We start from the raw sequence: 27,238 nt of genomic DNA, 5'->3' as shown, positions 1-27,238 counted from the left end.
AGGAAATAAAGACCAGGTTATTTATGAAGGCATACCAAGACCCCACATAACATAATTATGCTGGTCTTAATCTATCTTTATCCTTTACGATATGTTTTAATGACTTTAATTGTTTTATCACTATTTTCCTTATTATTTATTTACTATCCATCATCAATAACAACTTTACTATATTTTATTATTGTTTTTCTTTCCATTTTATTATGAATTGTAATTGTTTTTCATGTTCTCTATTTATTGTATTAATTTATCATATTGCGATCCATTGAGATGGTGCTACCGAATGATGGCATACAAAAATAAATAAATAAATAAATAAATAAATAAACAAACAAACAAACAAACAAACAGATAGATAAAGAAATAAATAAAGAGCTCCTGCTAGATATGACCGAGCCTTGGGCCGAATCCAGCCCACCTCTGCCCTATGGAGAGATGATCAATGCTATTATCCTCAAGAACATGCACAGCATCTTTCTTTAGTAAGGGGCAGATGTACCTGCTGATGATTTCTAATGTTGTTTCCTGTGGAATCTGAATCTGCTGAGAAGTTAGTCCATGCTGCTCCAGCTGCTTAGGAATCAAGTGCCTGTGGGCGATTTCTACCTTCTCTTCTTGAATGTACCCTTGAGAAAGGAGGAACAATGTTATCGATATTTTTAATTTCCTGCAATATCAAAATATGTTCACTAACCGAAGGGGGAACTGGAGAAACTAAGGCCTGGATTCTCTAAGGTCACAGACCTTAGAGAATCCGGCGGTAACAGGGGGGGCGAAGTGGGGGAGCGGGCCTGCAAAAGCCGGCAGCCATCGCACCACCGCGGTGCACTGGCTGCCGGCTTTTGCACCGAATAACTACGCCATAAAAGGTGTAGTTATTTGCCGCGAAACTGGCGGCGATAAGGGTCCTTACCTTTCGCCGCCAGCGATGTCTTTGCGGCATCGGCCCCGGTGTCGCCCCGACTCCTCCTCTTCCAGGGCAGACTCTGCCCCGATTTAGTTATCGCGTGCAAAAGCTATTGAAAATGACCCCCTAAGTGATGCTTGAATTTTTTTTTTTTTAATCAATTTCAGATTTCTTTCAAACAGAATGGATGGGCGTATACACATTTGCCACGGCACGTACTTACAGTTCAGTCTGTTTATAACTAGCAGGGAGCAAGCCAAAGCTTGCAGAGGGACTACCTACCAGTACTCACAGACACTACCATGACTGGCTGCAAATTTTCACAGGTTCTACTGTCAGTGGATAACTTTAAAAGAGCTGCGCATATCATACACGTGTGGGTTACAAAATACAACATTCATGTGCATGTAAACGATACACCCGAAAAGATCTTCAAGTTAGCGGGATAAGTTCCGACTTACCTGGCGAGTTTGCCACTATCTAGCCAGATAAGTCTTAGACTTATCCAGCTCTCTTATTTAGCTGGATAAGTAGAGTTATTAAGACTTATCCGGTTACACAGTGGCAAAGCTGCTGAGTAGCTGGATAAGTTGGAATTTATCCGGCTAAGTGGTGCACAACTGTTCTGCACACGTATTTTTATTTCTTACTTTAAAAAATACACATGGGGAGATTTTCCACGCGTAGTTTACCATCCATAAGTCTGCTTTTGCGTGTGTAAGTCAGCAAATTCTCCAACATGCACGCATCAATGAAATCTCCAGTTTTATCGATTTGTCTACCAGTTTACCCAGTCCTTCCTGACTCTTCAGTCCGAACTCACCTCGGTTCACCCAGACTGCCCAGTCAGTCAGTATTTCACATTAAAGACATTTACGATCACGTCAGATAGCGAGCAGGTGTGAATATACGTAAGCTGCTCAATCTACACGTGCAAATCTCTTATAAAATAGCAACTTACACATGTAAATGTCGGCCCTGCCCCAGAACAGCCTTTGTATACACAGATTTACTCACAAACTCTTATTTACGCGTGTTGAGGTTTATAAAATAGCATTAACACAAGTATATGCTATTTATGTGCGTATTTGCTCATTTTTCTGCATGCAACGTTTTGAAAATTCACCTTTTATTTTTCATCAGCTTGTATATTAATTTATATCTATCAAATGTTTTTTCTTTTAAACTGCAGTTTACATCTTCTCTCCCCAAGACCATTACTCTCTATCCTGCCATTAATATAGCGAAGCACATCTGAAGAACGATGGGTACAATGTTAATATCTGCTCGTATCTTGTGTAACTATTCTAAAAAAAAAAAAAAAATGAGAAAGTTATCTTCTGGAAACCTTCCACTTGTTCCACTTGGCCTTAATATATTTAACACAAAGGAGGAAGAGAGGGATTGGAGGATGCCCAGTGACACTCTTCTTTTAGGGCCAGCAGGGAGTGAGCCAAAGGCTGTTACTACCATAGGTCTCCCCACCATCCCCACCCCCAACAACGAGGGAAGGGATCCTGTAACTGCAATGCAATTTTTTCAGATATACAGAGTAGGCCGGGGGGGGGGGGGGGGGGTGGTGTGTGTGGAAGAGGAAGGGCAATGCTACCAGTGGGGCCGTAACTCTAGCACCTGTGACTGTAGTGTCGTCCAGTCTATGTCCTACCCACTCCCCATACTTGTACGCTCCCATCTTCTCTGACTGACCCATAGCCATACCTGCATAATGTTCTCTAATGTAATGGAACAACAACAGACACAGATATTGGATGAAAAGGCCACAGCTTTATTAATATATATGTATACTCCTAGACAAAACTGGTACCCGGGCCAGTATGGCAGTTGCCAAGACCAGACTACACCACCACTGCAATAACCACCGCTGCAATAACCAAGCAAGGCAGCATCAAACCCAGGCCCCCGCCTCATCCCGAAGCAAGGGGCCCCCAACCTCCGGCGTATGAAATGCCCTCCCCTACGGTGCCAGTCCACTGCTGACCTGGACTGTGAATGACTGCCTGCACTACATCTGAAATGCCCCTACCAGTCCGGGTAACCACCACAGACATGAGGTAGGGTGTGCTCTTGCCTCATGCCCCCCACCAACATGGCTGTGGCCAACATCCATCCCCAATAACCATCCCTTCTGAGCTTCCTGCAGGGCATTGTTAAATATCATAGCCAATGTCTGAAAGATGGACTCTGTCCAGCCTACACAAACCCTGACATTGGTCACCCACCCATTCGTGCCTTATCTGGTGACCGTCCAGCTTGTGGATCCATACACCGATCTGACGGTTGAACTTATTGTGTCCCTTCCTCCACTTTGGATGAGGAATAATATCAGACCACAAGAAATGTATGCAGTAACCAAGCAGATAGCTCAGGCAAGTCGTTCTTGATTCTCCTAATTAGCTGTTTGCTTGATAATTCATCAAGATCAATGTCTCCCAAATCTATGATGGCACGTAGAGCAGCCATCAAAATCCTTCAAGCGCTGAAGAAGGGACAAAACATGGTCTGAACGCATACTTATCTTAATAAGGCACGCTAGGGGTGTACATGTCACATCTCGCAAAAGTATATGACAAGAACCCAGATCGTTCTTGTTGGATGCAACCAACTCGCTCAAGCATAAAGCTCCAAAAGACCAGCTAGAAGGCAAAAAAGAGGCTAGTTTCGAAGACAAAAATGCTGATGAATGCCAAGAGCATCCGTAAGGTCCCCAGCAGGTTGCTTGTTATTGGAAGCTGTATTAGTCTCCAACTTTCTTGACCAACACACCTACCACCTCCTCAACCGGAAGGACTTGGTGGGATCTCCCCATCCACACGCTTTGAACAGAAAGGCCAGTCCTACTAGATGTCAAGCACTGAGCCTCTGTATGGCCCCCATTTTGTTGGCCAAAGAGATGTACTTACCATCCTGTCATCTGGCGCTGTGGCTGGTATCCAAACCGGTAAGTCAGTTGCCACTGACCAGGCTAAACCATCACTCCGCTGCCAGCCATAAAACAAAGCAAGACAGCATGGAGACCCAGGCCCCTACCTTGCCCCGGGCAAGGGGGGGCCCCCACCTGGCTCCTGCAGTATGCTGACCATGTGCTACCGGCTAAGAATCCTTCTATAAGGTCTCTTGTAGTCAGCGACCAATCACCCCCACAGGTGGTCTGGGCCTTTGGTTCCTGTCTCCTCTGCTGTGGGTACCTGTTTACAAAATAATTCTCACTTAGCCCCTGGTAGGTTTCGCTAATGGTATTGCTGCGTAAACAAGCGAGTACAGCCTTTCTAAGCGGTTCTGCTATGCGTGGACTTGCTTAGCGTATTGACGATTAAGCAAGAAGGTGACCACTTGATTGTTGCACTAGAATATGATTTGCTTATTCTGCAGTTTAGTTTTTCAAAGGACTAGAGCCACCAGTTTGGGAAATAACTCAAGAAATGAAACATTCGAGTTACTCCTACTCCCCAGCATGTGTCTGGCCCAGGTGCTGCAGCCATGTACCCAGGCAAACTCTATCCTCCAAAGGCGTCCAAGTGTATATCAAAATCCCTGCTGGAAAGTACAGGCTCCTGCCACAAAGTTACTCCAATGAAGTCAGCCAGGAAGGATTCCCAAATGGCGATGTTGCGCCTGAGTTGTGATATCCTAATGAAGTGATGAGGCCTGTGTGCACCTTGGCCAGTCTTGTAAGGGAGATCCTTCCCGTGGGTATCCCTCTAAATGTGGAATTCAGGCTGTCTGCGATGTGTTGCAAATCTTGGATAGTCATGCTTCTCCGCAACTTCCACTTCATTCAACTTATCCTGCAACTTCACCACTTTATCCTCCTATAATCTGGATGTCATCTCCTCTGAGTCGAGGTCTATACCCGAGAAATGGATATGGGTGGAGGGGTCTTCAATCTTCTTCTGTGCCACGGGACTCCGAAATCAGTTGCTGTAGCCTGAAAATTGTGCGGGAGGCCCGAGCAGCAGTTGAACTAACTCGGGCCAACAAATGAGAAGTAGTCCAGGTAATGTATGATGTTATCAACCCCATAACACGCTGGACCAACGCTCACCGCGGAAAAAGCTGCATGGTTCAAAATAGGCGCAACACACACCAAGCAGCCAATAGGCACTAGATTCTCTTTAATGCTACTTATTCCCGTCCCAAGTATAATCGCCCTAAAGTTCTCACTACTTCCTCGTTATAGCTCAATTCTTGGCTCAAAAGCTGAAGGAATGGTCACAGTTCCGAGTTAGTTTCTGTGGGCCTGCAGCTCGGGTTCAGCTTTCTACTCTCAGGAGGTGCCCCGCCACCAGCAAGTGTTGCACCAACCTGGCCAGCCTCTGGGGAGTTTTAGCTTGCAGGGTACTGCCCTGACTTCTACTATATCTCGACTTTCTTACCACTAAGAATCATCCGTGTTTATCTCGTGTCCTCTTGAGGTCCGTTGCAAAAGATTGTACGCTGCCTTTATTTTTTTTGCCAGAGGGAGAGGTAAATTTACCTTTATCAATCCCTGAATGGGAATTGAACCCCCGCTTCCCTGGTTCAGGGCCCATTGTGCTGACCGCTAGGCTACTACTCCTGTCTTAGCCTCTTGCCCCTGGAGAGTGTTTCCTGAATGCCACACCCTTTCCATGAAAGAATATTCTCTAAAAACTTTCCTGAAAAATATTCCTGAATCTATGTTTTGGAGCCTCACATCCCATCCTCCAGTTTCAGAACTTCTCATTCATTCATTGTGCACCCTTACCAACCTCTAAGCATTTGAATGTCCCCCGCTGTCCCTGCAAAGCCACAAACCAACTCTGAATCCACTGTCCGTCAGGAAACTGCCAGAAAAATAGCCTGTGTGAAATCAAATGGCCCCTTGCCAAAATCAGTAAATAAATAAATGAAAACCACTTATGTCAGAGCGATGTGTATCTCGCTCCGATCGAATAACTGCATGAGGCAGGGGTTGCTACCTTTAAAAGAAACATGGGACAACCTGCATGGCGTGCCAGATACCACCCTAAGAAACTTGCCTTGCAGACCGGATGGACCCCTTGGCCCTTCTCCGCCCTCACTACCCTGTTACTATGTCGTGAAAAGGAAACCTAGAAGGTGGCCCATACAATGGAAGCACCTGAGTATGCAAGTCTCTGCCGCCCCCAGGGCGTGCAGACACAGTAGGGGACTCAATCTTTTCTAACAGACTATGCAGATGCAACCGTGTGTACCCAAAATATGGAGGAGAGAAGAGAGCACACCTCCCTCTTGTCTGCAAATCCCAACTGCAGCAGCCACCCGGATCAGACGGAGCTTCCATCGACCTCATCACCCCCGCTTCGTACAGTGGTCAATCGAGGCCACAAGCACCTGGCAAGCACCCAAACCCCAAGCGGATCCCATGCCACCAATAGCTGAATTCCTCGCTGAAAACGGCCTCCATCAGGGAGAAGCACTGTAGGAGTTCTCCAGCTGCACCACCATGGGAAGGCCCGAAGCCGTCTCCCCCTGCTTCCCTCCGCAGGGACTGCCATACTGCCCCCCTTCTCTGGATCTGGGCCTGCACCGCAGAAAAAAAAAACACAACCTACTGCTGTGGCCCAGCGACAACGCCTCAGAAACCGCCCGCAGGCACAGCCAACGTGCCTCATGAGAGAGTTGAAAAAAAAAAACCAAAAAACAAAACACAATCTGGGCCAGCTAAACTGCACCACGGCACAAGAAAGGAGGGAGAAAGATCTCCTCGCAAAGGCCTCCAACATCCATCCTTACCCCTCATCAAAGAAAAGCGGCTGCAGAGCACGCTGAACTCCCCAGTTCCTCCCCCCCGCCCGACCTGTATGTCTGCCTGGGGTGCCCCAACCGTAGCCAAGACCCAGCCCTGATGCCACAGGACACCACGAGCCGAGAGAGACGAGGCCCGAGGTCAGGACCACTGTGCTGGGAATCTCCAGTTAAAAGCAGAGGTGTTTAGCGGTGATAAGATTTTTTGCCAAATGTGAAAAACGGCACCGTGAGAAAGGCAGCCTTTTCAGGCAGCAAGCTGAGCAAGGTATCGTACAGCCAGAACACGAAGTACGTCCAAGCTCCGGCCTGTTTATCTCCAAAAGGTACATTAAACAAACACTCATCTACTCAAATGTGCTATGAGAAAGTCCCGGCTCCAATATTTTCAGCAGAAGTGCCAAAGATATTCATGGTACGTCCATTATATTTTATAGCTAGCAACAGACACACAGAAGGCCCATTCTGCACGGGGGATCTCTTCTTTAGCCTCTGTAATATGTGTAGACATTTTTACTTCGTGGCACGCTGCAATGCAATTACCAAATTGAATGCTGGACAATCTGTCTCGCGTGCCTTTTCGTTCAAAATGGCTTCTCTCTCTCACTGCTCTATTTTGTCATGCTGCGGACTCTTGCTTTGCATGAAACTCCTTGCTGCATCGGCAGTAAAAATGTTTGCGCTCACAAAACGTGCGCTCGCGTGCAGGTAAAAAACCGTGCGTTCATCTCAACGAAGTTCTCTGCATCCGCCTGGAAAGCCAGCCCCGTTCTACAGGAAACAGGAGGGAAAAGGCTGGTACTGAGGCAGAAATCGCAGATACAAAAAGGGTTTCGTGCAGCACACGTCTGAGTTATGAGCAACAAACGGTGCCAGTGAGCAAAGCTTCAACCCTGGCCTTGATGACTGGCACTACAACCCCTTTTTTTTTTGTATCTGTGCTACCCAGGGCTTGATTTCTGGTGGGACACCCCGGAATGACACTGTCACCCTTTTTCCTGGGACCCAAGCAAGCAGAAGAGAGCGGCAGTATAAATCATTTCTGGTTTCCCCCCCCGCAGAAACGGAGCAGAACTGGAGCTGCAAATCATTTCAGGGGCCCCAGAGGGAGCAAAGCAGTGGGTTGGAACTGCTCATCCCGACATGGGGCAGCCACATGGCCTTGATTTTTGTGCCATTTTTCCTGGCACAACTGAGGAGATCCTGAGAGATAATTGGGGGGGGGGGGGGGGTGAGAATAAGCTGTCGCAGCTCCAACTGCTTCTGCCACTGCCGGGTGGTGTCGTCTTTCCGGAGAGTTTGCCACTCATCGAGCTGGCTTTCCCGGGCCCCGCTGCCTCTCTGCCACTGACGACCGTATTAGGAGGAGGGGGGGAAAGGGGCAAGACAGTGAGTGAGGGGATGGTGGTGAGGGGCAGGGAAGCAGTACACGAGAGTGAAGAAAAAAATAAAAAAAGGAATCGGAGGAAAGCAGAGTGAGGGTGGAGGAAGGGCAAGAAAGGGAGTAAGACGTGGGAGAGCGAGGGGACGGCAAGTGAGGGAGGGGGATTGGTGGGAACAAAATTGTGGTGTTCGAGTGAGGGGATCAAAGGGACTGCAAGATATAGGGGGGGCGCGGTAGGGAAAGTGTGAATGAGGGGAGGGGAAGGGATAGAAAAGTGTATGGGGGAGGAGAGATAGAGAGAGAGAGAGAGAGAGAGTGAGAGAGTGATAGAGTGAGAGAGTGAGAGAGTGAGTAGAGAACATGGTACTGGCTCTCTTACTTCGTCCACAAGGAGGCATTTTTTAAATTCCAAATCCTCCGCCCCCCTGTCTGAGGAGAGCGGGTGGTGCATACCAGTCTGCCCCCATCCACAAGGCAGCGGAGTCCAGTTCAAAGAGGTGGCCCCTGGGGAGGAGCAGAATTGCTGGAGAGGATAATTTTCCGGAAAGGGTGAATTAGTGACCCGGGGGGGGGGGGGGGGGGCTCAAGGAGCTCCAGGAACTGGGGGTGAGACTTGGTGCAGGAACTGGGGGTAAGACTTGGTGATTCTAGGACCCTCAGGGGAGATGAGGACCAGCAGCGGAATAGAGGGGTGGGGGTGCAGCCTTGAGGTGGAGAACCATAATCGCCAGGGCAGACAGGAAGAGGAAAGCAGAGAGAAAGAGAGAATGGGGCCTTATCTTCCTCCTCAACTCAGTGACATCCCCCCATCCGCAGGTCCCCCCCCCAAATAGTGTTCAACACCCCCACTTACTGAACACTGGTGGGTAAAGTACGGCAGGGAATTGAGCATTGGTGCGGGCTGGGGATGAAGGGTCACTGGGATAAGGAAGAGGACCCTGCAGCAAATGCAATGCAATTTTTTTCAGATTTACCAGAGTGTGGGGGGGGGGGGGGGCAAGAGGTGAGAGAGGGAAGGGGTCCTGCTGGTGGGGGTCATTTTCTTTTTGTAATATTTAAGAGAGTCAGGAGGGAGCTGAGTGTGTTTACATATATGTGAGTCAGAGAATTCATGTTTATGAGAGCCCTGGTTCTGATCCTCCCCGCCCCCACCCAACACAGGTCACACCCTGCCCTGGCATCGCTCCCACCGCAACGCCTCCCCCACTGCCCTCCCACAGTTCCTTTTTGTTCTGGCTCTGAGCCACACTCCAGCGGCTCAAATGCAATGTCGTCTGAATCAGGGAAATAACTCAAGTGAATCCAAATGGATTTACATCCCGGCCCCACCAGCAATACAACCTCGCTACGGCAAACCATCAGTCGGGCAAAGCAGATGGGATGGTAACTGGGAAGCCATCATGGGAGAGAGAGCGCTGCGAGGATGGCTGAGAGAGGACAAAAAGACAAGCAACTGTGTAGAAGACTTGAGCATCGCCCTCCTGAAAGCAGGTTTTAGACAAACTCAACTGGACAACTCCCGAGCGGAAATGAGCAACACCCGACCATAAAATAAAAGGACACTGCCACCACTGGTGGCTCCAAAGAACATTTCCATTACCGAGGAACTAGCAAACTGTATGAGATGCTCATCAGATAGAGCTATAAACCCCGATATATTTACCTATTCCAATTCCAATTAGTTGACTGCTTGAACAGCCACCCATTAAAGTAACTGATCTATAGAAGCTAATTTACCTGGAACCTGAATGACCTCCATTCTGTCCAAAAGAGCAGGTGAAATGGTGGCGGTGGTGTTAGCTGTGGCGATAAAGAGGACTTGGGACAAGTCGAAGGCTACATTGAGGTAGTGATCCGTGAAGCTGTGGTTTTGCTCTGGATCCAAGACCTGAACGGAAAGGAACAGCAGAGTGACTGATCACGCTCATGGCTTGCGCACCACAATTGCTCCTAGCCTGTATCAAAATGGCACACCCAAGCAATACCACCAAAGCAAACATCGTGAAATGAGGCACATCATACATTTTTCAGATGGACCACCCAGTGTTTGTAAACTATCAGATTGTCTATGCTTGTTATAGTAATTCCTCTGCAAACCAGTTGGACTGAGCTATGATGAGAATAACTAACATTTCTAACATATTAGAAATGGGAATAGTTTCAGCTTGTCACATTAATTAGTAATATACTGCATTTTTCTTGGCTTGGAATCTATTTATAATGCCATGATAATGCATATATTTGAATTTTTGCAGAAGATTAACATAATTGGTCATAAGAGCTGAACCAACAGTTTCTGCCACAGAAACCAAATGTAAGAAAAACGCGATCATCCAAGGTGCTGATCATTCCGACAGACTACAATGTTCTTCACTTTAAGCATTGATGTTATTAGTTCTTTTAGGTGTTTTATTATTTGTATTCCTTATCTGCCATCTCTGGAAGGAAACATTCTCACATTGTATTAAGGCAGGATTTCAAACAAAATCCCCATACAGAATGAAAGTAGCATTTGCACTGCATCTTCCTCAAACTTCTGGACACTTTCCAGAACAACCCATTGCTCGCCCAGAACAATCATGCTGGTGAAAATGTCATAAATAAGATCACTATTGATCAACTGGATATCTGCATAGCTGATCATGTGTCATACTCCCCCCACCTGCCATCAAAAAAAGCTAAAGATTTTCAATTTAAGAAAATTTGGACAGTGTGAATTTTTATGGGCTTAACAAAAAAATGTTTATATGCAGATGTTACTGCGCAATGAACATTTTAATCCGATTTCAAGTATGATTTACTGAACATCTTTTAAGCAGGGAGGTTTAGATTCACGCTACATTTAAAATATTGGCATGACACACCATCCAAAGTTTGAAACGGCTTACAGTAAACCTGCCTCTCAAGGTGGTCAGGCTCCATCAAGTAAATACAAGGTTTATTATATTGAATGCAGATGACTCAACATACAAAATATAGAGGGAGAACCATTCTGGGCTTGATGGACCCTTGGTCTGACCCAGCATGGCAATTTCTTATGTTCTTACCAGACTACATAAAATAAAATGCGAGAGCTACTGAAATCAGTGTGATGGTGAACAGTGAGTTTATAGTAGTCCAAAAGCCTCTTAAAAAAAAAGAAGGTTTTCACTAGCTTTTTGAAGGACTTGGTCCATGGCTCTTTCCTAAGAACATCAGGCAGCGAGTTCCATAGCAGAGATTAGCAAACACCAATGTCTTTTCCCGGCATTCTTTTAAACGCATCAGGTGCTAGGTATACACTACGGGATTGATTTTCAAAAGGATGTGCGAATAAAACATGGCTTTATGCATGCAAATGGTCTTTTGAAAATCAAGAACAGGGGCATGTGTGCACAAAAATACCCCCCCAAAAAAAACATGCACAAATCCCGATTTCCCACATACTTCTGCGCACGGCCATAAGAGGCATTCCGGAGGTGGGCGGAAGAGGGTGCAGATTTGGAACGGGAAAAGATTTACGAACACACTTTTGATTTTTGAAAGCTTGTGAATAAATCTGCAGGCGCGCGTAACATGCGCACCATGGAACAACCCGCAAATTTTACCAAGAGGGCTTAAGCGCTTTTCGTCTTTGAAAATTCAAGCTGAAGCCTGCGGGCACAAAGTCATTTAGCCCTCTGCAGGCAATAACTAAACTCAAGGGGTTTGCACCAATGATCAAAGCAAACTTAGGCATGTGGCTTTGGTCTGATTGCTGCTGCGGACATAAGTTTCTGCAGGGATGCTGTGCCTGCTTTTTTGCACGGGTACTTTTTTCAAAAAGCCCCTTTTTCCAGGGGTAAAATGCTGTTTTACACACAGAAATGGCTTTGAAATTGTTCTCCCCACTGGCCCAAGAAGCAAGAGTATTACTTAAGTAGTCATCAATCTTCCACCATTCTTCTTGCAGAAAGTCCTGGCCGAGGCATGAAAACAGAACATGAGGGAACCCACAGGAATAATAAAAGCATCTCTCGTATCCGAGAAATATGCAGATTTTATGCAACTCCGCTGACCAGGAAAACAACAGAGGGCTCTTGGGACAATCAATGAAACTTATTAAATTCTGCCGGGGTTCCAAGTTCTGAAGATGGGATCTGTTTAAAAGAAAAAAACAAAAACAAAAACTATGCACAGAATGCGAGAGAGTGGGGATATGTTGCAATACTTAAGGCCAAATCTAATTTGCAGGAAAATACAGCCCAAAGGATCTGCAAGTCAGCTTACGCACAGAAGTCGGAAATGGTACATCACGTGCCCCAGGTTTTTCCATTTCCTACTGCTTCTACAGAAAAAGGAAACACTCCAGCAAAAAGCATACGAGAGCTGTGCAGATTTGCATGATTTTATTCCTGTGGATTTTTTTTTCCCCATCCAGAAGTCTGTAGGAAATTAAATCCTTAGGTAAAAGAGGCAGCGTTTTAGAAAAGAGTGTTAACGAACTAACTGGTAGTCTCTCTTTAATTTTTTTTTTGCCCGAGAACATAAGTCCTGGGTCAGACCAAGGAACCATCAAGCCCCAGTATCCCATTTCCAGCGGAGTCCAATCCAGGTCACAAGTACCAGGCAGGATTCCAAATAGCAGATAGAGTCCCTGCTGCTTATACCCAGGATAAGCAGTGGCTTTCCCCAAGTCTACCTGGTTAATAACAGTTTGTAGATTTTTCTTCTCTCTTTAAGCCCAGTTACACTAAATGTCATTATCATATCCTCGGGCAATAATTTCCAGAGCTTAATTGTGCATTGAGTTAAAAAAATATTTTCTCCGATTATTTTTAAATGTACTACTTAGCATAGTCCAGAATTCGATGATCTGCAGCCAGTCCGAGAGGAAGGCCTAAACCCTATCCCCTCCACTCCTCAATTGGAGGGTGGTCTCATCAAAAACTGGTGCCTGGCTTAAGCTGCTTCTACTGCTGAGCCTTAGGCCGACGCCTTTCCCTCTGCTCACCTCATGCAGACAAAGCAGGAGGAGTTAAGGACTCTAAAAAAAAGAGTGGGAAGGGGCATCTCAGGAAAAATGGCCACTTGTAAGAGAACTACTGCTGTTGGGCAGCAGCCAGTTTGGTTTTTTGCTATTTTACAAAAAAGCGTGCCTGCTGGGAAAGAAAGCTATTCTGGTGACATGGAAAGAACTTACAGGCCTGGCTTAATGGCAGTGGCGTAATTCTCTTCATGATTTGGTGCAGATGGAAAATAGAGCCTCGTTAGCTCCTTTAAGGGCAGACGATTATTTTTTCAAATCTGAGGATGCTACCTCCAGTCACTTTCGCCCAGAGCGAGAAGTCTTGGACTTAACAATTCCTTTTAATTTATAGTTTTCTTTGCTCATATTTTCTCTAATTTCAACCTGTCATCCGCTCAGTGACATTAATATTGCTAAGGATATGTCTATAACAGGTTTGTATGGGGGGGGGGGTTTTCAGACGGGACATGGGATTAATGTTGAGCTTTTGTATTCAATGCTATTTTGGATACCTCGGGGTCTGGGATGCATCAGAACCAACGCAGCTGGTTTATCTTTGCTCAACTGATTGTTGCCGATATCCATTGGGGGGGGGGGGGGGGGGGGGGGATGGGAGTTAAGCAAGTTTAAATTGTAAATGTAATAACTGTGTGCTGTTGAAATGTAGATGTTATCCTTGATTCTTCCCGCTGTGGAGAACGAACAAGCGATCCGTTTTGTGCACCGGTTCCGATCTTTCCATGTATCGCACCAGGAGTCTGCTGATATTTAGATGGCGAAGAAGGCGTGAGTCTTCCGAGTCCTTATGTTCATCCAGAGATGGTAGGGAGATGGCTTGGTTCAAATGAAACTCGGAAACCACTTTCGGTAGGAAGGAGGGGATCGTGCGCAGCTGTATCAATCCAGGAGTGAACCTAAGGAACGGTTCCCGGCAGGATAGTGCCTGTAGTTCGGAGATGCGATGAGCTGAACATATTGCTACCAGGAATGCCGTCTTCAATGTTAAGAGGCGTAGTGACAGACCGCTCATTGGTCTGAAGGAAGCCCCCACTAGGAAGTCTAATACCAGGTTGAGGTTCCATAGGGGTGGCCGAAGTTGCTTAACCCCTTTTAGGAAACAGGCCAAATACGGATGAGCTGATTCCGTTCACGTCGGCTCTGAAGCAGGAAAGGGCTGCTATTTGGACCTTGAGGGAGTGACAACCCCTTCTTCATACCATCCTGTAGAAACTCCAGAATCATGGGGATCTTGGCAGTCCACGGGGAATATCCTGCGGTTCTCGCAACAGGCTTCGAATATTCTCCAGGTTCATATGTACTCCAGAGATGTTGAGAGCTTGCGAGCTCGGAGCAGGGTGTCAATCACGGCCTCGCCTCACCAAGAATTTTATTGACAGGGACTCAGACACCTCAGACAATGATGGTGCCTCACTTGAGGAAGGGGAAATCCCTCCAGGCCCAGAACTATACAGAACAATGCTTCACTTCTTCCACAGGGATGAATTACCAGCCCTGGTTTCACAGACCTGTTGCGATGGTATATAACTTAGCGACGGTATAGAAAAGAATGTGAATAAATAAATAAAATAACTGCCTTCTGGCCGCCACTACCGAGGCTACTCCTCTGGCTTAGGTACGCACCAGGTCTGAGCTTGCGTCCGTCAGGAAGGCTGCAGCAGGTTCGATCGTTTCACCGACATAAGTTCCGGAATTATCTGCCTCTCTTGATAGGAGCAAGCAGGAATGTGCCACCAGCGTGCAGCAGGAAGCTATTTGCAGTGTCATAGTTATTGCGTCGAATGCTTGCTTAAGGATGGATTCTAGTCATCTATCCTGAGTATCCTTCAATGCCGCCCTCCCTCCACGGGAATGGTTGTTCACTTCGAGATGGCGCAGACCATGGCATCCACTTTTGGGAAACACAGGCATTCCTTGGTTGCTGGTTCCAGAGGGTACAAGGCTTCCAAGGCCCGACCTCCTTTAAAGTTTGCCTCTGGGGCATCCCACTCCAGGTCAATCTGTTCCTGGATGGCTTCCATCATTGGAAACCAGGGCTGGTAATTCATACCGTGGAAGAAGTGAAGCATTGTTCTGTATAGTTCCAGGCCTGGAGGGATTCCCCCTTCCTCCAGTGAGGCACCATCCTCGCCTGAGGTGTCTGAGTCCCTGTCAGTAAAATTCTTGGTGAGGCGAGGCATGTCTCGTGGCACCCGAGCAGGGCTGGGAGGTTCAGGTGCTCCTGGCTGGGGTTAGACCTGGGTCGCAGCCAGGGCTGATTGCGCCTGAATGAAGGCTTGTAGACCCTGGAAAAATTCTAACCAGGAGAAGGCCCCTGGGTCCATGTTAGCCCCAGGGGGAGTCAGAGCAGGAGCCCCTGAAATGCCCTCTTGTGGAGATGCCATTTTGGAGTTACATAGGTCTGGGGTGCTATTGTATGTAGTAGTTCTGAACCATCCTACTGTATATGTAGTAGTTCCAAACCCATGAAAACTGCACAACTAATACAAGTGAGAGAGAGAGCAATTTCTTTAGCGAATGCAAGTTTATGGAACTCACTACCGATCAAAACTCGCCTGCAAAAAAACATTAAAATTTTTAAAAAAGAAACTAAAACCTGGCTGTTCAGGAAGGCCTTTTCTGAAATCAACTAACATCCTTTCATTTAACAATAAGTTTTTCAGACTCCCATATTACTTATTTCACTGTCATTTTATGAATTTTAGAAACAAAATGTTTTACCTATCAGTTTAGTTTTATCACCTTTAACAACGAGTTCTCAGACCCTCCCATTTCACTAATTCCTGTCATTTTATAATTTTTAGTAAGAATGTTTTTACTTATTTTTTTTATCATTGATTTAATTAAATGCTTTTAGGGTGTTTATATGCTATTAACATTTTAATTACATTTTAGGAATATTGTATATTTATTAGTCTTGATAATGTGATGATATATGTTTTTAGGAACTGAAATGTACTAGAAATTTTATGCCTTTGCTGTAAACCTTTATGATGGACGTTACTGAATAAGTCCTCAGACTGTGAGGGACCAGGCTTTGGAACCCCTTGGGCTTCTTCGCAATGATGGCAGACAGGACTCTAGTTCAGGCTGTGTGGCTCTGATGTGGCAGGCAGTGCAAAGAGAATGCCATCTGAGCTTCTTGGATGCCGGTGCCATTGCCTCTGTATATAGACGCACAGGTAATGCGTTTCAATATGCGCGCAGTTATGCGCGCGTGTAGATATGAGCGCGGTTGTGCGTGTAGTTATGCGCGCGGTGTGCGCTGGGTTGTATGCGCGGTTGGGCGAGCAGCTGTGGGCACGTCAATATTGGATGCGCACAAGTTGGGCGCATCGGCCATCCGGCCTGCCCTGTGCGTACCACTGGTCGAGAAGGGAAGATGGCGCCGACGCCCCCCCCCCCACGCATAAGATGGCGCCCCCGAGGGTCTCCATATGTCTGGATCCCTGCACCGGATCAGGGCCTAGCCCAACCCGATCCGTGCTCCCTTTTTACCTCGCCGGAAGAAAAAACGGAATCGGTATGGCAATCCAAGCCCCAGAGACAGGAGAGCTTAATTTAAAGTTTTCTGCTTACCTGGTCTCGGCGCTTACCGATCGCGTGCCAGGACGGTCTCCAGGTGCCGGGGGGAGTAAGGGGTTTACCTTCATTGCCTTGCTCAGTTGTGCACCTGCTGCCTTTCAGCCACTCTGGGGGGGGGGGGGGGGGGGCGGGGGTAAGTCCACACCGGGAACTGGCTACCGGACCAAAGCACACCTCTGAGGGATATCGAAAATCACCTCAGGAATTCTCAACTGGGGAAGGGACCCTTAGGTATCACCGCAGGAGAGCGAGGCTCGATCTTCTTTAAGGTAAACATTTTTTCTTCTATGCTGTAATTCTTAACACTGTTCTAGTATGTGGGATAGTGTTCACATCTGCTAGGAGACGGAGAGATACTGAAGAGCTGAGGTCACTGCAGGGGTATATCTAGGGTGATGTCAGCCTTGAAATCTGACTCCATCTCCCATCTGCTAGCAGAAGAGCACATAACCCACTGGGGTCCTGAGTCCATCTGGCTGCACGCTAGGAAAGGATTGCTTCAATAATTCTATCATGTACATCCTTCATGACCGCTCCTCCACAGGGATGGTCGTCTATTTAGAGACGACACAGACAAGCGCATTCACTTTTGGAAAATGTAGACACTCTCTCACTACTGGATCCAGGGGGTACAGGCCGTCCAATCCCCTTTAAAATTTGCCTCCGAGGCATCCCATTCAAGATCAATCAGTTCTTGAATGGCCTCCATAACCGGGAAAAAACAAGAGGCTTTATGCAAAGAAATCAAAATGGGATTTCTCTTTGGCTCAGACATAGAATCTGCCCAAGGAACTCCTAACATCTTCAATGTCTGGAAAATCAAAGCTGACAAGTCATCTTTATGAAATAACCTCAGCATAGTTCTATACAGTTCCAGCCCCAGGGGGATTTCCCCATCCTCCAGCGAGTCAGGATCTGCCTCATTATCAGTGCCATTTGGATGCCTGTCAGATACACCTGCAGCTCGAACTGTATTTCGGAGCTTAAACATGCTGGAAGAGCGAGAAGCCACTGCCTGAGGATCTGAATCGACAGGCTTGGATGGCGCTGAGAATTGCGCCTAAAGGAAGGATTGCAAGCCTTGAAAAAAAACAACTCTACCCAAGAAAAGGCAGAAGGATCCATGCTAAGACTAGGAGGGCCCTTGTGCAGCGCCCACTGAGCTGCTGTCCCCTGCTGAGGAACCAGTCAAGGTCAGGTATCCCCTCCTGACACATCCTTAAACCAGCAAGGCAAAAAAACTGGTGAAGGAAAAATATCTAAATGTTCTCACAATATAAATCAAACCAAAAATGGAGAGAACAATTATACTGAAAAATATTTTTAAATTATGTATTTTAATACAGCTTTTAGAAAGATTAACCAATTATTTCTCAATTTTCACAATATGCAGCAAATATACATAAATGTATATACTTAATCATCAAGTATAAAAGGCATATATGATCCTTTCCATAATTTATACAATATAAAATACACAAAATTCTAAAAGTAACATATCAAATCATTCATACTAACTCATGCATACCATACATAAGAATATATGTGTGAATTACAACTATTAAAATACCATCTCATAAAATATATTCTTCATAAATTTTATATTGTACTAAATAGTGAAAAACCAATCTGATATCAAGTGTTTTCTCAGCTATACATCGATAAATGGTGAAAAGCTTACCACTTCAAACATTTCATGCTTGTCGCTACCTCAGCAGATTGTAACAGATGTATTCTCAACTATCGATTTTAAAAAATTCTCGACAAAGACGTCTTCGTTTCCCCTCTTACAAGGCTTCATCAGGGGGAATTATCTCAAGTCAAAGCAAATGCTACATAGAATCGCGCCATCTCCAAGGTGGCTGTCTTTAATTTTAAAAACAAATCACCACTGACAAAGCTTAAGGCTTGATTTTCTCCCAACCCAGCAGTTTCCAAACGCAACTACAGCGTCAAAGGTTCCGTGCTGGCATACGTTAGAGGGCCCTTCAGGCTGAGATGCCCTAATGTGACCGGCAGCACAGAGAGAACGGTGCTAAGGTTTCTTAGACACTGGCGTCATGAATCCGTCAGTACACTCAACCGGCGACTGAAGATGTGACCCCAGCCGAATCCCTGCTGAAACAAAATTTATGCATCCCAAGTTTGTGGGCCAAACATCTAAGGGGTAGATTTTCAAAGCAGCGCGCACGCGGTTCCCGGGGCACGCACACGGACGCGCCAATATTATTACATGCATGGGCCAGCACACGCATGTTATAAATCCGGATGGCCGCATGCGCAGGCATGCGCATGTGTGGGGGTGGGGGAAAATTTTCGTAAGATACGCGCTGCAATGAAATCAGGCCTTCCCCATGTCCCTCCCAGTCCGTTCCAATTAAGGAGCGGACTGGCAGGGAACTTCCCAACCCCCCTACCTACACTTCCTCCTCCTCAGCCCCTAAACCTAACCCACCTTTCTCTAAATTTTTTATTTTATTACTTATTGCTCCTCCAGAGCAGAAGCAAATTACACGCGCCAGCCAGCTGCCAGCACGGGCGTTCCCGGAAAAGCAGCTAATGGCCACTGACCCAGCCAGCCTCCGCCCCACCCATGCCCCCGGCCCACCCCCTTTTCAGGGCCTGGCACTTGTGCACGTATTGGGACTTACACGTGTGGCTTCACCCTGCGCGCATTTTCAAAAGGGCCCAGCCACACGCGCATGAGCCCATGAGCGCAACTTCACTTACTTACTGCTCCAAATATTGATGCACAATCGACAGGCAAGAAAGTGCGCGCACAAACTGGACACACAGCAGGACGCACTTGTGCACACCGATGTAACTGTAGAGGGCAGCCAACAGCGCAGAAAAAAAAGCATGCAAAAACGCTGCCATGGCCTACCATATGACGCACAAAAAATAAGCCTAACAACGGGGCCGCTCAAACCATCAGGCTGCCCAGTTCCCCTAATACCCAAGGGAGCGGAAAAGCATGTCGGGATGGTGCGCCAAGCTCAGAAACCAGAAGTCCTAAACTAACCTCCACTCTCTCTTTTTTTTTTTTAAACACTTAAGTGAGCTTAGCCCTTCCCAGCTGAGTACAGAGACGGTATCCAGCTGCGGGGGGAGAGGACATATGCCATCACCACTGTGCTCGGCCTCTTGCACCTGCTGCCTTTAAGCTATACAATCAGCTAAGTCCATGTCGGCTGAAAAATCAGCTACCGGACCAAAGCATGCACCGAGGGACCACAAATCACCACAAGAATTCTCAACTGGGGAGGGACCATTTGGTATCACCGCAGGAGGAAGGGGCAATTCATTTTTCTTTTCAAATTCTCCTTCTAAAAGATGAAGCAATCCCCAGTAGGGAGATGCACACCCACCATTTGCTGGAGACAGAGAATACTGGCAGGCTGTCACAGTAGGAGTATATATACCTTGACGTCAGATTGCTCCATCTCCATCTGCTGGCAGAGGTGCATAACCCACTGGTTCTGGATTCATCTGTCTGGAAGCTAAGAAACGTACAGTAGATCTTAGCCACAGTGACTGAGGGAAATTCATAATATAGAGAATCTAATTTAGTTGAAAGTATATCCCTCACCCCTTTTTCAACTACTCATATCTGAACAGTTATTTGTTTATGGTGACAAACTTTTAAAACAAAGGATATTTAGTTAGTCCAACCATTTTACTGCTATAAATACAGAATTCACACTATTTTGCTACATATTCTTCATCTCAATCACACCTCTCTCTTCCTTCTCATCTTATTCAAATGTTTTGTTTTGCACAGTAGTTGCTATTGTGGCATTATGACAAGTTCCCAATGCTTGACATACTTAAACTTGAGTAACCCTTGAGCAAGATCATTTATCCCAACCATTCCTGTCCTAACCACCACCACACTCGTTCTTAAATTGTATTTATAAAATTGTGGCTTGTTTACATAGAAATGGGGCATTTTGCAAAAGGTAAACACTAGAAATTTTTTTTTACATCATACCCATCTGAGGAATATTTTCATTCAGCAATTTAAGGTGACGTTGTGCAAGTGGGATGACGGATCACATGAACTCAATCAACACCTTCTGCAGGCATTTGTGATCAGACGAATTCCAAAGTTTTAAATCAGACTAGGCTGCCTTGCACAGCATATGGGAATTGCGGTCAAGTTAAAATCAATGCAGATACATTTACGTAGAATGCTGGAAACAAGACGACATCACCGAAAAATCTCCCTGAATGGCCACAGCTCAATGTCATAAAGTTGTTCCAACTTTCCTTCTTAGGTCAACAGGTCGGGTGGCTTGCCTCCTTGACGGATGAGTGCATCCTTGGAAATTCTGGCCAGTAGCTCAATCTAGTCCACAGAGCTCAAGTTAGGGCCCCACTGTTTTTTCTGCTTCTTTGATTTAAAAGTAATATCCAAGTACAGATGAATGTAATAGTAAGAGAGATCAATTTCCAAAGAAATCGTACTCTTCCAGGGTTTGATAAACAAAATGGGCAGCAGGGAGGTCACTGTTAAGAATCTACAAAGTGTCACTGTGAAAGATCCGTCGCTAGACCCAACTGCTTGATGTGCCCTAGCAGGGCATCAACATGTAGGTTAACAAAATGAACAATTTAATTGAAATGGCAGAGGTCTGAAACCAGCAGTAGTAACCGAGCTCTCAAAAGAATTTCCATCCCTGTTTGAGCTGTCCTGGTCTGTAAGGATTTTCTGGGGGGGGGGGGGGGGGGTTATTTCAGGTTTTTTCCAAAACAGTTTAAAAAAAAACTTTTGCTTTTTTAATTCTAAGATGTTCACTAATAAAACTGGCCTCCTTCTTTTTGTTTTTATCCATGTTTCCAAGCGGCCACCATTCAGCTATTCATATCTGCAACGGGTGATGTAACTCTAAGCACCCTTTTATTTATTTTTTTTATTGTGAATAACATTTTCAGTACTTTTTGAGAAAAGGACAGCTTTGTTCCGTTATGTCACATTTTTAAGGAAAAGAAACCAAAGCTTCGCTCTTCATTAACATTTTCCTAAATGCTCCTGTCCAAGAGAAACTACAACAATATAGGACATCATAAGCTCTATCTGCAATGACTGTGGCCAATAAAATGCTGGAAATTAGCAGCTCCCTGGCATAAAATGAATACCTTCCAGGCGCCAATTTCACTGCCATTTCCGGCTGAATGTTCAACCAAATACAATGACTTCTCTGTATAAAATATTTTAGTACCAAAAAAAATCCCCATAAATGTTTTAACTGCTTTTCTCTGTTCTCCTCGCTTATAAATATTTTCTGTGGCGCGCCTGGAACCTTTTCTATCCACTCCAAGTTGCAAGAGAGGTCATCTAAATTTAGAACAAAATGTTCCCCTGTCGACCAACAGCAACTGGAAACAGAATGGTATTTTTTCTTATGCCTTCTAAGAGTGGGAAGCTCTGGGATATTTCTATCACCATCAAAACAGTCTGATAAAACCGTAAAAAGAAGGCAGCCTGACATTTAATAGACGATCAGTGAAAACAGGGTAAGCGTTCATTTATATCAGTCGAAGTAGGAAGAATGGTCGAACCACTGGTGCCTTGGCTGTATGTAAACATCTGATGGGAGGTCTCGGGTGGGAAAGGAAATTAGGATTCTTAGTATGTGGCTTACTGTACACCAATGGGAAAGAGCCTCATTCAGTTAAGGTCTAATCTAGGCCATTGCAGAAGTACATGCTGGAGCTTCGGTATTTCCGAGCACTCCTGCTGGACCTCATACACAGCTCAACTGAGAGTCCACAAATTTGTTGCACAGTGGCAAACACACACATAGTAGCCCAGCAGCTGCCAGCAGTTCAGGACCCTTTCGCCCACTAAGTCGGCCCACTTCTTCCTGCTGATGTCACTGCAGACGCTCCTTGATCTCTGGTCACCTCCTTCCCCTGCCGTTAGCACCATCCTTTGCATCAAACAAATATAACCTATTCTAGTAGAAAAATAGTGCTATAAAAAAATAGCATTGTAAAACAATTTCCATAAGGTTCAAGATTTCAAATGGTTTTAATCAATATTTTTATCAATAAACTGTGTTCTTCCCCAAAAATACAAGATACCATAAAAAAAAAAAAAAAAAGAAATTACTGCTTACTTGATAATTTCCTTATCCTTAGGACAGTCAGATGAATCCAGAACATGTGGGTTATGCACTCCTACCAGCAGATGGAGACTGAGCTAGCTGACGTCACAGTATATATATACCCCTGCAGTGACCTCAGCCCTCCAGTATTCTCTTCAAAAGCAACTGTGGACAGACTAGTCAAAAATCTCGATTAAAAACAATTAACCATCAGACCGATACACAATTGTGCGCGCTCGGCCAAGCACATCATTTAGCACTCAATTGGCTGCGCGTTTTCGACATGCATCTATTACTCCTTATTTTACAAGGGGTTCAGCGCGCTGAAAATGCACGGCCAACCTCCCCCAAAAACTAATAGTGCTCATCACATACAAATGCATGTTGATGAGGCTATTAGTCGTCCAGGATACTGAAAGTAAAATGTGCGGTCAAGCACATTTTCTGTACACCCTCTGACTTAATATCTTAGCGATATTACTGTGTTTCCCCGAAAATAAGACATCCCCCGAAAATAAGACCTAGTAGAGGTTTCGCCAAATTGCTAAATATAAGACCTCCCCCGAAAGTAAGACCTAGCACATATTACATGTAAACGATCGAATTAGCTACGGTATTCCCTCCCATACAGTAACGCGCACCCCTGCCGTTTTGCCGCGCGTTTAACCTGCTAACTTACCGCCTACCCTTACCCCTGCGTTAGAGGCAGGGGTAAGGGTAGGCGGCAAACTTTCCCCCAGTCCCCGCTCACCTGCCCTGGCTGCGTCCATGGGTGCTGGTCTCCGGGGCACCCTCAGTCCTCTCCCCTCCTCCCGAAGCAACGAAAGCGGAAAAAAATCGAAAAAGCGAAAAAAAAAAAGTTGCAAGAGAGAGAGGGGAGAGAGGACAGGCAATCCTACACTCGGAATTGCCAGTCCTCTCCCTCCTCCCGAAGCAAGGCGCGAAAAGCAGCCTTGCTCCGGGAGGAGGGGAGAGGACTGGCAGTGTACGGTAAAGCAACGAAGTGACTTACTTTTTTCACAGCCCTCCTCCGGAGACGGATCGCGGCTCCCCTGCCTCCCGGAGGCGAAGATGGATGCCTGCACGGGCAAAAGCGGCCCCTGTACGTGCGATTGGGCCGCTCAATGCTTGACGTCACATGCCGTGACGCCAAACATCGTGACGTCACGCATTGAGCGGTCCAATCGCACGCACAGGGGCCGCTTTTGCCCGTGCAGGCATCCATCTTCGCCTCCGGGAGGCAGGGGAGCCGTGATCCGTCTCCGGAGGAGGGCTGTGAAAAAAGTAAGTCACTTCGTTGCTTTACAGTACCATTCACATTTTCTTTGAGAAAAAACTGGGGTCCATGTGGGGAAAAGATAAAATTTTAAACACAACTGGCCTACTTGGCTGTGCTGATTTTTCTTTTTTAATATACATATAAAATAAAAGTGACTACAATTTCTATGAAGTGAACCAAAATATAACAGAACAACACAGAATGCCTCCAGTCCATGCTAGATAATAAAAAAATACATCTTGGCAGAATGAGTTGAATGAGCTGAACTAGAATTGCAAAATGATTAAATCAAAATGGTGCTAATTTTTTCTACACCAAAACGAAGCAGAAAAGTTCAACACCCACACTCTCGAACCCGTTAGAAACCATAGCGAAGGGATCCTTTCCTTTGTTTGCGTCACCCCTACTGGTGAGGTTTGCTGGACGAAATGCATTTGCTATTGCTCGCAGTGAGATAGAAAACTCAACAAATGAAGATCCAGACTTAACGTATTATCCATGAATCACCAAAATAAAACCCGTCTGGCACGGTAGCTCAGTGGCCACGCTGCATAGTGCTATGTCGAGGGCCTAGATTGGAGTCCTGGGTTGGCTAGGATTGGGCGATGCTGTAGAAGCAGCATTTAAAGTCTCTGGAGGAAGGGGTGTAAGGCAGTCATAATCACTACCAAGGGCTGAATTTAGGACCAAGTCCTTCCTGGTGCATGGTCCCGGGCTGACAACTCTGGCTGCAATGAGTGGACTGATGTAGGTTGGAAAGGGATATAAAAAGAGTGTGGAATCCAGAGGTCACTGAGAATAAAAAGTCTCATGAGGCCATCTCTCAGTTCTGCTTCCAACTGAGATGATTTCCAAAAAAAAGCAGAGGAAGCTGCTTTTAAAACACACACACACACAAAAAACCTCCCGCCAAAGCTCCTTCTTGGCTAGAGAGATATTAAAGCTTGTTCCATGGAGTTTCTAATCAAGCAGGCTGCTCTTGGTCTGTGTTTTAAGGCCAACAGCTTTGTTGAAACGGTTTCTACAAATGTGTGTGTCTGTCAAAAAAAAAAACAAAAAACGGTGGTCAGGTTACCAGGAAAAATAAAATCTACTAATGGCCATTATTTTCAGAACGGTTAAAAATCAAACAAAATTTGATTTCCAATACACAGAAAAAAAATACTGCAGAACTTGCATGGGCCTTCAGGCCCATTAACAATTACATAAAACCAAATGAGTTTATATAATTACCTTGACCTGTGCTACAATGTAAAATTTGCAGTGCTTCAAGTTCAATTTTCTACCCTCTTGTCCCCTCACTTCCTACAGTAGTTCCCTTCATATTTACAGCATACTTGACTGCTGCGACGTGAACGTGAACCCTCTGTAATGCGATTAGTCCTCAGAAATGAATGGCATGCCTGAATGTTTAAAAGCAGAGCACTGATGCACAGCAAACGTCTCCAGTCCCACAGGTTGGGACGCCAGATGCCCCGTGCGTTAAAATTCAGCAAGTTTTACACTGTCACATTCAGAACCAAAAACATCTGGTCGCCCACACTTGCCAATTACACGGAGGCTAATACAATTAGAATTTATTTCATTTCGTAAATCTGAGGAGACACAAAGTTGTTGCTTATGCTAATTACTTAGGGGTCAATTTTAAGCATTACTTGCGCAAAAACGCCCATCCATGCGAGCATGGTGGGCCATGCGTGAGCAATTTCAAAGCTACAATTTAAGTTCATGCTTGCATAAGCAAAAAATAAGGGCGAGGAAGAGGGGCGGGGCATGGGTGTCCTGGGGGTGGAGCCAGTTGCCCGCGTTAACTCTGTATTTTAGAACTGGAGCTCACAGTGCGCGTCGACTTGTTACCTGGGTAGCTTTACTGCTGCTCCCGAGGAGTAGCAAACCTGCAGATCTCGTGGCTTAGGACTTACACGACCGGGTCAGCTGGGGAGCGTGCAGGATGATGGACCAGAGGAGCCCGGATGACCTCCAGACTGACTGGACAAGCTGGTGGACTTAACTGACTGGGAACGTCGCTCGCATGCTCATGTTTTCAAATCCGCTCGCATTCGTGCGTCAAAGCCGGCGAAGTCCCGCGGAAGGCACGCGAAGTTGGCTGGCTCTTAAAATCAGGAGCACACTTACAAGTGGCAGGCGTATTTTTAAACCCTTCGCTCGTGCACAGACACGTACGTGAATGGGCACATGAGCACGCGTTTTAAAATTAGCCTATTAGAGAGCAAATTCAGATTTGTGTGTTTGCGGGGGGGGGGGGGGGGGGGGGGGGGGAGGAAGCACTAATCAATCTGTGCATTTACCTGTATAAAGCCTTTGGATTATTGACCCTTTTTTTTTAATTTTATTACAAGGCTCACCACTGATAAAAGGAGAAAAAGTCTCAGCTTGTACGGAGACACTATTTTGTTTTTATCCGAAGCGGCCAGAGAGGGGGAAGCAAGACCTCTCTGGCTGCTCTGCAGGTAACAGGGTAGAGGCCAAAGCCACCCAATACTAGAGGAAGATTACATGGGATTGATCTACACAACAGGGTTTCCACTTCTCCTGGAGGGAGCCTGGAGAGAAATGCACCTGGCTGAGAGGGTGCAAAGCCTTCCAAAGTGCAGATGCACCCATAAATCAGGAAGAACTTGAAAAGCCCAGCCTGCAGGCCACGCCAGGAGAGACACTGGTCAACCACAGCAGGGCTCGGCCTAAGGCAGTGAGAGCCTGAACCCTAAGCACCAAATGTCCATGTACAGAGCTATATAAATGATCAGGAACCACCCTGGTATGAACTACTAGATGGTATACACCTAGCCGAAAAGTAGCTGCATTTGTTTATGGCCATTTCACTCCAAAAACAATCTGTACTTCTGTTCCTGCCTGAGCTGCTCTTCAAGAAGCAGAGTTGGGTTGGGCCTACCAGCCCCAGTAAACTTCTCACACACACAGGCAGCTGGCAAACGCGCCCTCTAGTGGGATAGAATGGAGCTTCGCCTAGACCAGCCATCTCCCCCGTAAGGTTGAGCCCTTGGGTTCTGGCGGTCAAGCAGGTCTTAGGCCTAGGGTGGTGGAAAGAGCAAGAGTCCAATGGCATGCCGGAGTCAGGGCAGGCAGCAGATTAAAACAGAGACAGGCAAGAGGTCAGGTCCGTAAGTCACACGGAAGACACCGGATGAGATGGGTAACACAAGGCAAGGCAGGAAAGGAA

The 27,238-nt window shown here is 46.1% G+C and overlaps 1 protein-coding gene across 1 annotated transcript in view; it reads right to left on the bottom strand.

Moving 5' to 3' along the window:
- The window catches only part of LONP2 (lon peptidase 2, peroxisomal), a 241,528-nt gene that overhangs the window by 126,502 nt on the left and 87,788 nt on the right, over positions 1 to 27,238 (bottom strand). The window contains exons 9-10 of the mRNA XM_029608478.1: positions 9,795 to 9,945; positions 500 to 626 (exon numbers count right to left, since the gene is read on the bottom strand). Coding sequence (XP_029464338.1) covers positions 500 to 626; positions 9,795 to 9,945 — 278 coding nt within the window. The remainder of the gene's footprint in view (positions 1 to 499; positions 627 to 9,794; positions 9,946 to 27,238) is intronic.

Source organism: Rhinatrema bivittatum, chromosome 7 (assembly GCF_901001135.1).
Source record: "Rhinatrema bivittatum chromosome 7, aRhiBiv1.1, whole genome shotgun sequence".
In the NCBI taxonomy this organism is placed as follows: Eukaryota; Metazoa; Chordata; class Amphibia; order Gymnophiona; family Rhinatrematidae; genus Rhinatrema; species Rhinatrema bivittatum.
This window is presented reverse-complemented; position numbering and strand designations above follow the sequence as displayed.